General features: G+C 51.1%; 1 protein-coding gene across 1 annotated transcript in view; it reads right to left on the bottom strand.

Annotated features, from left to right (window-relative positions):
• ANKS6 (ankyrin repeat and sterile alpha motif domain containing 6) overlaps nucleotides 1-16,289 on the bottom strand; it is a 52,987-nt gene extending 36,698 nt beyond the window's left edge. The window contains exons 1-5 of the mRNA XM_066256663.1: nucleotides 15,749-16,289; nucleotides 6,997-7,499; nucleotides 2,718-2,762; nucleotides 1,838-2,042; nucleotides 712-818 (exon numbers count right to left, since the gene is read on the bottom strand). Of these exons, the coding sequence (XP_066112760.1) occupies nucleotides 712-818; nucleotides 1,838-2,042; nucleotides 2,718-2,762; nucleotides 6,997-7,499; nucleotides 15,749-16,101 (1,213 nt within the window). The 5' untranslated portion in view covers nucleotides 16,102-16,289. The remainder of the gene's footprint in view (nucleotides 1-711; nucleotides 819-1,837; nucleotides 2,043-2,717; nucleotides 2,763-6,996; nucleotides 7,500-15,748) is intronic.
• Nucleotides 16,290-17,410: the final 1,121 nt, after the last annotated feature.

Raw genomic sequence — 17,410 nt, 5'->3', positions numbered from 1 at the left:
ATAGATAAGAAAGAATGCAGTGGTTACAGGGGGGGGGAGGGGTTTGGAGAGGGAGTAAAGAGGGACAAATAGGCCCTGGCCGGTTGGCTCAGCGGTAGAGCGTCAGCCTGGTGTGCGGGGGACCCGGGTTCAATTCCCGGCCAGGGCACATAGGAGAGGCGCCCATTTGCTTCTCCACCCCCCCCCTCCTTCCTCTCTGTCTCTCTCTTCCCCTCCCGCAGCCAAGGCTCCATTGGAGCAAAGATGGCCCGGGTGCTGGGGATGGCTCCTTAGCCTCTGCCCCAGGCACTAGAGTGTCTCTGGTCTGGCAGAGCGACACCCCGGAGGGGCAGAGCATCACCCCCTGGTGGGCAGAGCGTTGCCCCTGGTGGGCGTGCCGGGTGGATCCCGGTCCGGTGCATGCGGGAGTCTGTCTGACTGTCTCTCCCCGTTTCCAGCTTCAGAAAAATACAAAAAAAAAAAAAAAGAGGTACAAATATAAGGTGATAGAAAATGATCTGACTTTGGGTGATGGGTATACATTTATACAACATAATCGACTGTTCAGAAAATATGGGAGATGTTCATCTGAAATCTATGTACCCTAATAGATCAATGTCACCCTGTTAAATTTAATTTTCTAAATTAAAAATAAACTTCACAGGGGCTTATCTGGACTGCCAGCTGAGAAAGGCGATGCACGTTTACAGCCCTTCTCCTGAAACAACCCACCAGGATCGCTCAGCAGCATCACCAGGTCAAAGGCCGTGTACCCATTTTTGGCTCGAAGAGTGACATCAGCTCCTTGGTTTAGCAGATATTTGACAATTTCCTTATTCCTGGGGAGGACAGAAATAGCCAGAGTTAGTCCCACTGAAAGCAAATGCATGGCTTTGGCTCCTGAGCAACAACACACGGTCCTCACTACGGCGCCCTGTCTGAGTTTGACAGACGGGCACGGAGGCTGCACGCCGGCCCACGGGCCTCCCTCCCAGCCCCTTGGGCAGGTCAGACATGAACCTGATGTGAATCAAAGCCTAAGTGATCCTTCAGTGAACAAAATGACCTGCAGCGGCTCCGCCCCAAAACCACCTGGCCACCGAGACGACATGTAGGCCCTACTCCCCCCGCGGAGACCAGACCCCTGCGCGGTGGAAGCCTCCCACAGACCCCCGCGTGCGAGGTGGAAGTCTGAGGCTCAGCAAGTAAGACAACACATGGAGGAGATGCAGGGGAATGCTAAGATCACCTGAACCAGGGCCAGGAAGGGGCCCCTGGTCTATAATCAGACCACTAGCATCTGCATGACTGTGTGCAGACCCCCGCCTCTGTCAGCTTCCCTCAGGGACAGGCCTCCCGGGGGCGCCACAGGATGGAGGAAAAGAAATTCCAAAGAACGGGTCCATGCTGACACTCATTCATTCAGGTTAGAACCAGGGTCACCATCGGATGTCTCTGAGAAGCCATTGGTGTGAACCACCCACGTCCATTTGCAGTAGGGACAATGTAAGGAGGCCACTCTACATAGATGCGAAAGCCCCAACGGAACCAATCACCCTGCTCAACGGAAATCAACCAACAGAAACTTCTCTTTCTTCATAAAATGTTTCTGCCTCCTGGTTTTTCAGAGCCACTGGTGAAGTTCTGGGACAAAGTCACAGAAAATCTGGACATAGAAGGGCAGGAACACAGGAAAAAGACGAGCCTGCACTTCTTTAGTCTTCTTTGCACACCTCAATGTCTTCACGGCCCTGGGGTTTATCTGTGGGTCTCGGGATCAGGAAGCCTCATCGGGAAGCCTAGCTCAGCCTGAGCACCCTATCGGCCTTGCTGCTGAGGGAGCGGGGCTGGCACCGACCCGTGGTAAGTGGCCTGCATGAGGGCTGTCCAGCCATGCACGCTGTCCTGCTTGTCCACTTCGGCATGCCTCTCCACCAGGAGCTGCACCAGAGGCAGCTGCCCCGTGACGGCTGCCAGCATCAGGGGGGTCGCCCCGTCCCCGTTGACCAGGTTCACGTGGTTGGGGTCTTCGTCAGCAATCTCTTTGACCAGCTGGAAGTTTCCTACAAACAGAAGCAGGGGTCCTAATGATCCACGGGCCTGACACCACAGGCTTATGTATCCAGTGGGTTCATTTAACAAATATTTGCTGAGTCTGCCTCTGCACTGGGTTCTTGGGCGCCACAGGGGCTCCAAAGGTGAGTCGGAGATAATCCCATTCTCAAAACCCTCGGTCTATGAAAGCCAAAGGCAACACACAAAAAAACTCTACTAAATGAGAGAAGTGTCGGTGTTTTAAGAGGACAGAGGAAGGAGGGAGGGAGGGCAAGGCCCATGCAGAAGGAGAATTCATGTCTGGCTAGGGATTAAGGATCAGAGGGAGCTTTCTGAAGATGGGGGTCTGAATCAGAAGAGGAAATTTTAGGCTAAACAGTCCTTCATTATAAAGAGACTGAGGTGGGTGGTGAGCAGCCAGGCGTTTCGGAGGTAGGGAAAAGCCAGGACCTAACCACAGGATGTGTCTGGAGAGGGGAGGAGCCTGGGAGGGCAGGCTGGAATCTGCTCGTAAAGCCCCACAGTAACGACCAGCCTCTGAACCTTCCTGCGTGAAACTGCAGAAGTCGGGAAACAACAGAATGCCCGTTTGTTTCTCAAATACTCTGGGTGGCCTTGAAGAGGACTACAAACGTGAGGCTGCGAGAGGTGGCACTGAATATTTAAGTATATAAAGTGCTTACCCATTTTCAATGCATGGAAAATATCAGGTCGCCTTTTCTCCTCATCTAGGTAAACAAAGATTTTGAAAGTTAAGCACCAAAAGGTCTAATATAATGAAAATTCACAAGGGTGTAATGACACAGCCTAGCTTTTAAACTGATGTACTTTTCAAAAGCAATCTAGTTGGAGATCTAAGTAATGGACGAATCTAGCAGCCCTCTGGAAGGGTTATTATCAAAGATTGTCTGAAAATGCTTCAGAGACAGATCTTGAGAGGTTGTTTGGCCAAAACGGCATGAATGAGCAGCAGCCTATTTCCTGACCCCGCACCCATAAAGTTTTTAGGCATTCCAAACTTTGGGATGGCCTGTCTCAGATCTGACAGAAAAACAGAGTCTTGGGAGAAAATCTCAATTCCTATGAAAATTTTAAAAAGAAACAATGATTCTTTTGTCTTAAACCAAAATGGACAACGGTGAGATAATTCCAGAGCTGAGGCCCCCGAGACGCTAAGCAGCTAAGCCCAGGGGAAGGTCACGGACGTGGCCACCAGAAGAGACAATATTAATTTTTGGTTACTTCCCAAATAAGAGGCAATCTCCATATGATTGTGAAGGTCATCCCTGCCCCCAGACCTGCAGACACAACTCCCCGCGGGCGACTGTCCACCTGACGTGCTCATGCTGGTCCCCGCAGCCCGGCTGTTTGGCTGATGCAGGGCCCCTCCCTGATCCCGCTGCTGACCCCCAAAGCTGGGCCTCGCTGTACCCACCCAATGCCAGCCCCTCCCTCATCTGCTTATCTGTCACCTTCCTCTCAGCGTGACTAATGGGGACCCTGCTCCTGTCAGAGAGCAGACACTGTCATGACCAGTCCCATCGTTGGTGGTAAAAGGCGGGACTTCCTGCTGCCTCTGCCTAGCTTCCGGTATGGAGCAGCTGCAGGAGGAAATCTGCATCTCTGGGCCACATCTCTGGTCCAGATCAGCCCCCAGGGCAGTGGGGAGGAAGTGGCAACACCACACAGGGAGAACTGAGTCTCGAGTCAGAATGCCAGAATAAGTATATGTTTCTAGAGTAATGTCTCTCCTCATTGCTAAAGTGGGGATAACATGTTAATGTGGGGGCTACGTGGTGGTTACAGAGATCAATAAAACAGATGGAAAATGCTTCAAAAATGCTTAGGTCCTACTCAAAGAGTAATTTTTGTCATCTTTACTAGTCACCAGCACCCATTCCAGAAGGGTAACTACTTAAGTCTGGGATTATTAAAGGAAGTACAGACACAGAACCAAGTGTCTGATTTTGTCTATAAAATACTATTATGAAACCAATCTGCATCTTTTTTTATTTTTTTACAGGGACAGAGAGAGTCAGAGAGAGGTATAGATAGGGACAGACAGACAGGAACGGAGAGAGATGAGAAGCATCAATCATTATTTTGTTGCACATTGTGACACCTTAGTTGTTCATTGATTGCTTTCTCATATGTGCCTTGACCGTGGGCCTTCAGCTAACCAAGTAACCCCTCGCTTGAGCCAGCGACCTTGAGTCTAAGCTGGTGAGCTTTTTGCTCAAGCCAGATGAGCCTGCGCTCAAGCTGGCGACCTTGGGGTCTCAAACCTGGGTCCTCTGTATCCCAGTCTGACGCTCTATCCACTGCACCACCACCTGGTCAGGCTACATCTTAGTTTTAATAAATATGTCATGTTCCTTTAAGTGTTTCAGAATATAATTTGCTGTGGGCTGGAGCCCTCTCATGCCAAGACCCTTTGACAGAAAAAAGCATGTCACCTAGGCTTAGTGTGGGTTGCTAAGCAACCATCTGGTACAAATGACCCACTGGCAGTCTAGCCCGACCCCAGGAGGCTGGGGCAGCTGTGCCTCTGATGTCAAGTGACTCTGAGCTGGTCTCTTCCTCGATCTGGGCTCCAGTTTTTGCACTGATATCAGAGCACTCTGGGGGCCCTTTCCAAGCCCAAGAAGCAACCACAGGGGGGGTAGAGAGGGTGTCACAATGACAGTTCCAACTTTCTGTGTAGCCTGTTACAGCTAATTAGAGGGAGAGACCTAGGTGGAGTGAATTTCCTGGCATCTTACAAAAAAAGAGGTAGTGGCTTGGCCCTGGCCAGTTGGCTCAGTGGTAGAGCGTCAGCCTGACATGCAGGAGCCCCGGGTTCGATTCCCAGCCAGGGCACACAGGAGAAGCGCACATCTGCTTCTCCACCCCTCCCCCTCTCCTTTCTCTCTGTCTCTCTCTTTCCCTCCCGCAGCCAGGGCTCCATTGGAGCAGAGATGGCCCGGGTGCTGAGGATGGCTCTGTGGCCTCTGCCTCAGGCACTAGAATGGCTCTGGATGCAACAGAGTGATGCCCCAGAGGGGCAGGGCATCGCCCCCTGGTGGGCATGCCCGGTGGATCCCGGTCGGGTGCATGAGGGAGTCTGTCTGACTGCCTCCCCGTTTCCAGCTTCGGAAAAATGCAAAAAAAAAAAAAAAGAGATAGTGACTATTATTATTTACTTAATAGCCTGTCATTATTAATAACACAGCTTGGTCCTCGCTGCTGTCCTACCTGAACACTTTCCTGGGAGCCCGCATGGCACACTCCCTCAGCTCCTGAGAGGCAGCTTAGATCTGACCTCTTCAAGGAAGCTGCTTGACCTCCAGCCTGCCTCAGCCCCTCTGCCACTCCAAATCCTCCACCCAGCCGCCCAGGGCACTTCCCACCTACCGGTGCTAAGTAACTCATTTTATTTAAGAGGCTATTTCCTGTTTACTGCCAAGGTTCTAGGGGCAGGGACTGGATCGGATTTGCTCACTGACATATCCCACGCACGGAGGGCAGTGCACGAGGGAGGCGTTGCAGGCACTCGATCCACATCTGTGGAATAACTAAATGAACGAATGGTCAATAGAGACCTCTTCTTATAATAGCTTCCATTTACTGAGTGCTAGCTATGTGCCAGACACCAGATACACATTATACAGGCACAATCTTACTATTGCTCACCGGACCTTACAAGGTTAAGTGCATTTATTATGACTGTTTTGTGAAAGAGGACCCTGAAGTCTTGATGGGACAATAAACATGCCCAAGGCCACCCAGCCACAAGGTGAAGAACTAGTCTCAAACCCAGGTCTGCTCGACGGGGAAGTCTGTCCTCATAGCCATGACCCATTCGTGTCAAATAGAAGAGTAACAGTAACAGGGATAAGGGCAGCGGCCAAAACCGCTCAAGCACTCCCTCTGGGCCAGGTGACCTCACCTCATCCTCACAGCGGTCCTGTGAAGCAGTTTCTTGTTCCTCATTTACGGACAACAAAACAGAAGCTTGGTGAATTCAGGCAACCTGTCCAAGGTCCCTTGGCTAGCCTTTCCTTCAGATTTTCACCTTCAGTCCTAGAGCTTACACACACAGCCCATCATTACAGCCTGGGCTGCCTGTCACCGAAATCAGACCCACCACAGAAAAGAGGGTCCTGAGGCTGCGTGTGACATTGCATCTTATGGTCCTACTGCACATGACGAACTAGAAGTTTTGAAATGCAATGTGCTTTGTGGCAGATTTGCTAGGGATGGCTCAAACAGCCCTATAAATGCCAGAAAGGTGGCAAAAAAAAAAAAAGATAGAAACAGGACACATTCCTGGGTGTTGAAAAACCTCAAAAGTGGGCTAAATTTTATGTGAATTAGTCTTTGGGGATTGATTACAGATGAGGCCAAACACACTGTTCTAGAGCAGGATTGACAAACTATAGTCCATGGGCCAAATCTGACCTGCTGCCTGTCCTTGTAATCACCGTTTTATTGGAACATAGCCACACCCACCCTTACATATCACTACAGCTGCTTCCTTACTAGCAGAATTGAGTGGTTACAACAGAGACCATTTGGCCCACAAGGTCTAAAATGTTTATTATCTGGTCCTTTAGAGAAAATGTTTGCCGGTCCTGTTTTAAAGGACCCCAGAACCACCTACAGCAGTCACCTAGTTAGGGAGGTGGGGCCTTGCTATGTAGATTTCGGGCTCTTCCCAGCGCTAACAAATTTATCTCTCTCTCTCTCTCTCTCTCTCTCTCTCTCTCTCTCTCTCGGTGATGGGCCAGGAATGGTGCATGTAACAGGCACTCCCACCTGAATTTTACACACAGCACATCTAAATCCCCCTGCTCTGCAGGCTGGACTCTGATTTCTGCATTCCCTTTGGTGAGGCAATCCTTGGCTCGCGCCATTTAACCACAATTTGGGGTCCTCCGTGAAGCCATGGTGGGGGGTAGGGGTGAGGAGAAGCAGTCTGACCTGTCTTGGGCCTGACGGTGGTCAGCGGGTCCAGGAAATCTGCAAGGTCCCTGTGCTTGCGGTCAAGCGCGACCTCGAAAGCAGTCTTCTCCAGCACGCTGAGGTGGTCAGGGTTGGCCCCTTTCTCCATCAGCTGCTGGGCCACGCCAAGCCTTCCGATGAGCGCTGCCAGCATCAGCGGACTCCAGCCCACAGTCTGGGCCGCGTGGTTGGGGTCTGCGCCCCACTCCAGCAGCAGACGCACCACGGCCTCGTGCCCGTGCTGGACGGCAGCCATCAGGGCCGTGACGTCCAGCAGCTCACCCGTGCTGTCCGTTGCCCCTGGCTGCTCGTCTGAGGGGTTATGGTGGTCCACGAAGGCGCCAGCCTCCAGGAGCAGCTTCACCACACCCAGGTGGCCCCCCCGAGAGGCCACCGTGAGCACGCTGGCCCCCAGCCGGTTCTGGGCATTGACATCAGCCCCGTGATCCAAAAGGAGGTGCGCCACGCTCACGTGCCCAGATCTGCCGGGAAGAAGGAGGAGAGGTGACGCTAAACAGGGAGCGCGGTAAAGAAACACCTCCTTAGTGCTCATCTGTCATTCAGTCATCAGAGCTGCTCATAATAAAAGGCCTTCTCCTGCCAGGCGCTTCTGGTGCTGCCCCCGTATCTGCAACACCACGAAGGCGCGCAAGGGCCCTGCCGAGTGTCAGTCCGGCTCTGCCGCCCACCAGCTGCACGACCTGGAGAAAGAACTCTAACTTCTTCGTGCCTTCATTTCCGCATCTGTGAAAAGGGATGCAGTTGTACCGAATTCAAAGGGTGTTGAGGATTGAGTTAATATACCTAAATATATACTAAATTTGTAATTATTAAAGCACCTAGAACAGTGCTTGGCCAAAGGAAGCACCACAGAAATGTTACCTATTATCACTGGCATCATTTCACATTAGGCAACATGCCACGGTCACCCAGCTGGTAAGGAGCAGCGTCAGGGTCAGAACCCAGGTCTGTCTGAATCCTGGGCCCTCCGTCTTTCCCCTACACCACGCTGCCTCCCACATCTTGGAAAGGTCATTTTATTCTGTTTTGCAGGCTGGTAATGTCTCCCTGCCTATGTTGATCTCCTCATGGGCAGGGCCCACATCTGACTCATATCTACCCTTTTCCTCCCCAAATGAACACACAGAGAGAAGGTCCTTCTAGACCAGAGGCACTGGACCCCATGCCAAGAGGTGTGGCAAGGTTCTTGGTCAGCACAAACAGGCTCCAACGTCTCTCCAGAGGCCTGCTGCCACCTGCTGGTAGGAATGTCCACTGCCAGAGGATTTGATTTGGGCCTTGGGCCAGGGCCAGACCCACCGTGGTGAAGCTTGAGCTGAGGCCCTGCTGGGATACTGGAGAGAGGAACAAGCACCCACCAACTCTCTAGCACCAGGAAGAGGAAAATAGATGCCTCTTTCTAGCAAAATCTCTTCCTTCTTTTGCCGCCAGAGGGCAGAAAAGTCTGTTTTACAGAGATTGTGCTGGGCACATTCTTTCTGGGCTCAGAACTGTGTGTGTGTCAGAGCTGGGAGAAGCCAGGACTAACAGGGAGAGACTGACAGAGGGAGAGAATGACAGAAAGAGAGGGGCTGGCTTTGCCATACAGCCGTGATGCCTGGGCAACGTCTGCATCTGCAAGACAGCTCTCTGAATCTCCTCTTGAGCACTCTTCCTTCTGGAAGCAGTTTGGTAGCTCAACTAAACCCAGGGCCTCCCTCCTCCCTGCAGAGTCAGAGCCAAGGCTGAACTCTGCTTTGAACTTGCAAATACCTCCTGAGACGTGAACCTTAACAGCACCAGGCCACCTCAGCCTACAGAGCACTGCCCATGGGACAGCTTGGCGAACTGGCTCCTCCAGCTACCGGGGGACTGGGCCTGTCCACCTTTTCTCCCAGCGCAGAGAGAGGGCAAGTTAGGCAGGAATAAACTCAAAGGCAGAAAGCTGCAATCCCAACCTTTCTCCCTGCTTCCAGCGTTCTTCCTTCCTGTCCATCCTCCATGATACACCCAAAGCCTCAAATATCCCCAAATCCTAAATCTGAGAGCCGCTTCCCACTGCCCAAAGGCCAGCCGACTTTGTCAACCTCATCTCGGCCCAACTCCCACAGGGTACCCTCTGGCCGTGCCCATCTGTATTCTAGGCTCTCCAAAGACAGGCCTGGGTGGCTGACCCATAGGGGAATTTAGTCAGTTTTGTCAAATAAATGAATGAGTGAATGACCGAATAATTGGCATAACCACATAGAGGACGGGCCAGAGACAGGCAATGGAAATAACTAAAGAACTGGTATATCCTCCATTGGAGTAGAGAGTTTAAAAGATTACACTGTTTAGTTATCAAGAATGAGATAAAAGTTCATATAATTCCTAACAGCAGATTACAATGTACTGTCACATTTTCTAACTCATTTGATCTTTATAAACCCTGAGATAAACTGCCCATTTCACAGAGGAGGAGATCAAGATTAGAAGAGAAAGCAATAATCCATAAATTTAAAAGTGATACAGTCAAAAATTGACCTCTTTAGACCTTAAAATTGCAAAACTTGCTCTTCTGGTATAATAAATTATCACAGAGGAAGAAGGCGGCTGAATTTCAGCAGCAATGCTGACATTTGGAATGCTTTCTGAACTCATAGTGTAGCCCAAGAGGTCATTAGGCTGAGAATATAAAAGTATTCAACAAAGGCTGAGATAATTTTGTGGATGCTAAATTTCTAATAGGCAATTACCGAAGATAGGGAAGCTGGGGCTTTCTCAACAGCTGCTACAATTACCAATTAATTTCTGCAATTAACACCTGTGTTTAAAGACCTGGCACATGCTCCCACTGCTCAAAGCACTGGGTGGAGAGTCCAGCTCTGCCACACTGGCAGGAGAAATATGAAGGGCAGGAAAAGGAGAGGAAAGAGGCCAACCTGCCCCTTTAGCACCAGGCAAATTTGGTGAGTAGCTTCCTGTGGCCAACAGCAAGAAAACAATCAGGTATAGGATTCATGGCTGAGAGTGAAGGCTACAGCACTTGCCTGGGTATGATCAGACTCTGCCACTTACTAGCTGTGTTGTCTTGGGCAAGTTACTCAACTTCTATGAGCCTCAATTCCTCAGGTGTAAACTGGGGATGATGACAGCATCTGGTTCCTGCGGTTTTGTGTGGATTGAATGAGTTAATTCAATTCACTTAAAGCATGTAGCACAGTTCTCGACAAAATGTAAGTGCTTAATAAAAGTTATTCTAAGAATAGGAAGAAAAAAACATGAATGTCACCACTTATTTTAATGTTTATTTTATTGATTTTAGAGAAGGGAAGGGAAAGAGACAGGAACATCTGTTCCTATATGTGCTCTGATCAGGGACCGGTAACCTCCGCACTTTGGGATGATGCTCTAACCAACCGAGCTATTCAGTCAGGTCTGAATGGCACTGTTTCTGATATCAAAGCATCCCTGAGAGACCAAACCGCAGTCCAAGCACAGCGCCTCTGATTGCCTGGGCTGATCCAGTGATGAGCTTTGGAACATAAAGAGTCAGGACGATAAACAGATTCTCTCTTCCACCAGAAGTGGTGGCTGCGGGGAACATTGTCTCAAGGCTCTCCGAGATGTATCTAGATTCAGGGAGGAAGACCACAGACAGGAACATGTTGGTATACAGCTATGTATTTGCCCATCCTGATCTGAGGGACAGGGAGACCATATATCCTTCAGAAGGTCTCCCATATACAGTGTGTCCGTAAAGTCATGGTGCACTTTTGACCAGTCACGGGAAAGCAACAAAAGACGATAGAAATGTGAAATCTGCACCAAATAAAAGGAAAACCCTCCCAGTTTCTGTAGGATGATGTGGCAGCATGTGCACATGCGCAGATGATGACATAACACCGTGTATACAGCGGAGCAGCCCACAGCCGTGCCAGTCGAGATGTGGACAGTACAGAGGAAAGTTCAGTGTGTTCTGTGGCTCGCTAAATTCGAATCCGTGACCAAAGTGCAACGTGAATATCGGCGCATTTTATAACGAAGCGCCACCACATAGTAATAACATTACTTGGTGGGATAAGCAGTTGAAGGAAACCGGCAGTTTGATGGAGAAACCCCGTTCTGATAGGCCATCAGTCAGTGACGAGTCTGTAGAGGCTATACGGTATAGCTACCTAAAGAGCCCTAAAAAATCTGTGCGTGAGCCCACATCGAACTGCACTGACTAGGTATGAAACTGGGAGAGTTTTCCTTTTACTTGGTGCAGATTTCACATTTCTATCGTCTTTTGTTGCTTTCCTGTGACCGGTCAAAAGTGCACCATGACTTTACAGACACACTGTATTATTCCTCAATGTACGGAGTAGGAAGCAGAAAGCGAGAGCACAACTCAACCTAGACAGAGGTGATACCTGAGTACAGGTCAGTATCGTCAACTGAGGAGCAACACATTTTAAAGAACCCAGCCCTGTCTAGGTCAAGCCTAACCCTTTCGTAGGATTGTCATATTTTACCATATTCTAATAGGTGTAAATAAGAAAGTATGTCACGGCCCTGGCTGGTTGGCTAAGCGGTAAAGCATCGGCCTGGCGTGCGGGGGGACCCGGGTTCGATTCCCGGCCAGGGCACATAGGAGAAACGTCCATTTGCTTCTCCACCCCCCCCCCTTCCTCTCTGTCTCTCTCTTCCCCTCCCGCAGCCAAGGCTCCATTGGAGTAAAGATGGCCCGGGTGCTGGGGATGGCTCCTTGGCCTCTGCCCCAGGCGCTAGAGTGGCTCTGGTTGTGGCAGAGCGATGCCCCAGAGGGGCAGAGCATCGCCCCCTGGTGGGCAGAGCATCGCCCCTGGTGGGCGTGCTGGGTGGATCTCGGTCGGGCGCATGCGGGAGTCTGTCTGACTATCTCTCCCGTTTCCAGCTTCAGAAAAATACAACAACAACAACAACAAAAAAAGAAAGTATGTCACAACTATCACTCCCAAAGCAGCACCAGTTAGATAAAATGAAGGAATAAAGAAGAATGTAATTAATCCAGAGCCTTTTGATTTGCAATTGATAAAATCAGGACACTTGGACCACAAATTCCAGCAAACAGTGCCACACTGTAAAGAAGAAGAAAAGTTCTCTAAAAATGGTAAATTGTTAATTAACAAAGTTTAGGTTAATTCGGCTGAGTCTCCTGCTCCACCAAGATTAACAGAAATTAATTAGATGAAGTAAACCAGATGACTTTGACCATCGTGCAGAACTTGGTTAATAGCAAAAACTGGCGATCAGAGGTCTCTGAGACACCCTGCAGCGCACCAGGGGCTGCGGTCACAAACCTCTCAGCAAGGTGTCCAGGGGCTCACTAAGGGCCCCCTCTGTGCTGGGCAGGAGTTCTGAGATGAGGCATACATCAGTGGATCCCAAACCTACTGTGTGACAGAATCCCTGGGGAGCCACTTCTCACAGAGTCCTTGTCCTTCCCTCCTTCCCACCAGGTCTTCTGAATCACAATCCCCAGAAAGGGAACTCAGGAATCTGATTTGGAAAAGCATCCCAGTGATTCTGATGTGTGGCAAGTTTGGGTACCACTGGGGAAGGGGACCAACTATAACATGGGATGGTGAGTACTAACGTAGGGCCCAGTGCCGACAGACCAGATGATGGGAGAAACCATGGCAGGCTTCCCAGTGAAAGCTAAGCAGGGAGGAAGAGGGGGGCACCTCAGAGGTTGGAAGGGGCTTCCTGTATGCAGTTATGGTAAGGGCTCTGTAGTGAGATTTCCTAAATCTGCTGGCTAGTTATATGTTCATGAGCAAATTTTATAATCTCAGATTCTCATCTGTCAAGTGGAGATAATATTCTTGGCACATAGTAAATGCTTGATAAATGTTAACAACACCCCCCCAAACACACACACACACACACACACACACAGATTGTGGACGAAATCATCTTGGTCTGTATCTTGGTCTGTGTTTAGGTTTAGTTTAGGAAGTTTAGTTCAGGTCCTAAACCGAGCAGCTTAGTTCAGGAAGCCACGGGAAAAGCAGAAGAGAGAATTTGGGAAGGGGTCTGAAGGGGAGGGTGTCAAATGCCATTCGGAGGTCTCACATCAGGGGAACAATCACAGGAGAGGCACAACATAACCATTTCAGAAAGATCTGGAAGCTCTAGGATGGCTTAGAGAGGGCACACCTGGAGGGAGAGCAGCGGAAGACCACTACAAAGGTGTGGCCTGGACTAAGGCAGAGGGGAAGGAGATAGGGTACGGCAGAGACAGATTAGCAGACATGGCCACAGCACAGACAGGTACCAGGGCCCACGATATACCTGGTGCTCTAAAGCCTGGAGGAGTGGATGGCCCTAAGAGAGACAGGGAACCCAGAGGAAAGGTGGATAGCCCCAAAGGCTTTATGGTCACCCCAGATGGCTCTGGGTAAGAAATTAGGTGTCTTAAGATAAAGGATTCCAACACACAGGTACGAGCATAAAACACTACCCTGTCCATGCAGACAGGCATGCATTCCCTAACTGGGATGTGTCTCCAAAGTGTGTTTATAGAGTCACTGAAATGCCCAAGGGCTGGGGAATGGGTAAACCAAGCACAGGACTGTCCCACGGATGGAGTATTACACAGCAGGTTGAAAACGATGTATTTGAAAATAATGCAGAATAAAAATTTTCCAGCAATACAAATTAATTATAACTGTATAACACTTGGATAAGAACTCAAGAGAAAAAAATATATATCATCACCATTATTACTAAGAACAATGTGTTTTCAATGCCTTTTAGAAAGACAAATGGCTCATGCACATGGAACAATGCCTCACTTTCCTCATAATTTAACAAATGTAAACAAACCACAGTAACACTGAGATAAGATGTTTCATCCATCAGACAGAAAAATCCAAAAGTTTGCTAACATACAGTTGGCGAGGCTGCAGAAAAACAAGTGCTCACACTGCTGCTGGGAAGGTAAACTGGTGCAACTGCTGGGGTCACCAGAATAGGCTTCCAAAGACGCTCACAGCCTAAGCCCCAGAACCTGTGTTAGGTTTCACGGCAAAGGGGAAATTAAGGTAACAGGAAGATTTATTCATCACTGAGGCTGCAAATCAGCTCATCTTCAGATGGGGGAGTATCTGCAATTACCTAACTGGGACCAGTGGAATCACAAGGATTCTTTAAATGTGGAAGAGGGGTGGCAAACGAGTCAGTCAGATGTGAGGACAGAGGACAGAAACTGCTGACTCTGTGGAAACTTGTTACAGCAGCCACAGAAAACTAATACACCTGTAGGGGAAGCAATCTGGCAATATCCACCAAAATTACAAAGGACCTGCACTCCCCCCTCGGGGAATTTCTGCCAGAAACTGAGGGGTGGGTGGCATCTAAGTCGATAGCGGACAAGGGTAAGAGACTATATACCAGAGTTTCTTTACATCAGTTTCAAGTCCTGTTCATCCTGCTTTCCTGAGTACATCTCAAACTCATCGCTCTGCTCCCCCACTGCTGTCTCTGCTTGGTCCAAGCCACCATCATCTCCTTAGCCACTGCAACACCCTTCCAACCAGCCTTTCTGATTCCAGCCCACCCTTCCAATCGGTCCTCACACTGCTGTGTAAGTGATTTGCCAAAACAATCTGATTCTGTCACTCACTCTGCCTAGATCCTTCCAGTACTCCCCAATGCCCTGAGGATAGCTAACCTTTCTCAGCCCTGCCACTTGGCATCCATTTCGGTCTCTCCAGGGAGAGCTCAACTCTTCCTACTCTTAGCCCCCTCCCAGCCATATCTTTCTAACACTCCTACCAACGCTCCACCTTCACTTATACTTCCAGACCTTTGCATGAGTCTCCGATCGCCCATTTCCCACCTCCCACTTCTGTCTTGGTTAATTCTTAGCATCCTCGGGTCTCCATTTGAATATATACATCTTTGTCTGGCCTACCCAATGGCACATGAGCTGCTCCCAGAGGGGACTTTACCTGGGTAGCCACAGCATCCCCATCACCAAGCTAGGGTCGGCGGGGAGGTTCTTAAAACCTTGTTGCCAGCCCTGGCCGGTTGGCTCAGCGGTAGAGCGTCGGCCTAGCGTGCGGAGGACCCGGGTTCGATTCCCGGCCAGGGCACACAGGAGAAGCGCCCATTTGCTTCTCCACCCCTCCGCCGCGCTTTCCTCTCTGTCTCTCTCTTCCCCTCCCGCAGCCAAGGCTCCATTGGAGCAGAGATGGCCGGGCGCTGGGGATGGCTCTGTGGCCTCTGCCTCAGGCGCTAGAGTGGCTCTGGTCGCAATATGGCGACGCCCAGGATGGGCAGAGCATCGCCCCCTGGTGGGCAGAGCGTCGCCCCTGGTGGGCGTGCCGGGTGGATCCCGGTCGGGCGCATGCGGGAGTCTGATTGTCTCTCCCCGTTTCCAGCTTCAGAAAAATGAAAAAATGAAAAAAAAAAAAAAAAAAAAAAACCTTGTTGCCAGAAGGAATGAATGAACACCTCTCAGATTGAGTCTGTAGGATTCCACTTGCAGTGTCCAGACTCTGTTTTGAAAGGCCAACGTTTCTAAGACTCTGATTTTATGTAATTAAAAAGTGCTTCCACTTCTTGTCGCATCTCAAAGCTGCTCAAAGTTTACCATTCCAACTCTCTCGAACGAGTCCTTGACTCTTTACCTCCCGTGGCGTCCGCGGGGATCCTCGGGAAGGTCTGGCCGCCCGACAAGGGGGGACCGCTGGACACCACCCCCGGCGCCCCGGCCCCTCACCTGGCCGCCTGCATGAGCGCGCTCCAGCCGTAGTGGTTGCGGCTGTTGACCGAGGCGCCGCGGCGCAGCAGGAAGCGCACTAGCGGCTCGTGGCCCCCGGCCGCGGCGAACTGCAGCGCCGTATTGCCAGCCTCGTCCGAGCAGTCCACGGGCACCGGCGCTCCGGCCACTGCCGCCGCCCCGGGCCCGGCCGCCTCGGCCCCCGCCGGCTCCGCGCCTGCCTCGGGCTCCGCGCCGCGTTCCGCGGGTTCCGCCGCCCCCGGCTCCAGCAGCCGCCGCGCCGTCTCCGTGTCGCCTTGGTCACAGGTGCGCAATAGCAGCTGGAAGGCTGGGGGCAGCCCGCCTTCGCCCATCGCGGCCCGCGGCCCGCGCCCGTCTGCCCCGCCGGCCGCGCCGGCTCCGCCCCCGGATACCGCGCGCTGGCGCCCCCTTCCGCCCGCCTGCGCGCCTACTGTGTGCCGGGCGCGCGCGGGGGCGAGGGCGAGTCTCCATGTCCGCGGCCGGCGGACCGCGGGTTCCGGGAAGCTCCGGGCGGCGACGGCGGCCCTGGCTCTCCGGTGCCCCTGTGCCTTCTCTGCGCTGCTCGCGGCCCTCCCCGCGGCTCCGGGGACTTCCTGCCCGGCGCGGAGGTCGCGGCGGCTGCCTCGCCTTCCTGACCCTGCGAGCGCCCGCCCGCTGGCCCGGGTCTGAGTCCACTACCGCGTCGGCCGGGCAGAGGCGCTGCCTAGAGTTGTTGACTGAATTAGAGAACGGATGGGTCCTCCTTCTCTACAGAAAATCCTGCAGGGTCCTTAGTGCCAGTCCTTAGCGGGGCCGGGCCGTTAGGGCGACATGTGCCTCCTGTCCCTTTCTCTTCAGTGGTTCTAGAATCAGCAACCATCGGGGACATTTTACCCCAGACCTACTGAACTAAAAACTGTGTGTGGAGCCCACCCCACCAGTGTTTTATCGAACCCTTGAGGTGATTCTGATGCACGCTAAAATTTAAGACCCTCTCGTTGGAGAACTGTGACTAGAACCCGGGTCTTCTGACACCAAGTCAAGTTCTCCTTTTATTCTCAACCCAATACCTACTACGTACAAGGGAGATACTGTTCTAGGTACCGGAAAGGCTGTAGAGAACAAAATGAACTCCCTGCCTTCCCGGGCCTGAGGATGGAAAGAGAGGCTATAAATAAGGAACAGGTATGAGTGAAGACTGCTATTCAAACAACAAATAGAACATAAATCCAAGTCAAAAGGACAGAGGATGGGATGTGCGTTTATAATAGGGTGAGTAGAGAAGGTGTCACTGAGCCTGTGATATTTGCACAGAGATCTGAAGGAACTGAGAACTCGAGCCATGTTGACATTTGGGGAGAGTGCAATCCAGGCAGAGGGAGAGAGAAAGATTCTAATAAGAGCAGACCTGCCTGCAAATTGCTGATGCCATCTGTTCGTGGTGATAACATTAATATTCTGATAGGGGGTAAGTGGTTTGCATAGATTGTGAGCTGTGTCCCCAAAGCCTAGCAAAAAGCCAGGCATACAGTAGGTGCTCAGTACATGACTGTTAAATGACTGAGTCTCATATGTGTAGAGTTACAATACAGAACAAAATTTGATGAGGGTGTGAAGAAGGAATAAGAATTATGGTGTTGGCAGATCAAAGAAGATGGTAAT

Source organism: Saccopteryx bilineata, chromosome 2, assembly GCF_036850765.1.
Source record: "Saccopteryx bilineata isolate mSacBil1 chromosome 2, mSacBil1_pri_phased_curated, whole genome shotgun sequence".
Lineage (NCBI taxonomy): Eukaryota > Metazoa > Chordata > Mammalia > Chiroptera > Emballonuridae > Saccopteryx > Saccopteryx bilineata.
This window is presented reverse-complemented; position numbering and strand designations above follow the sequence as displayed.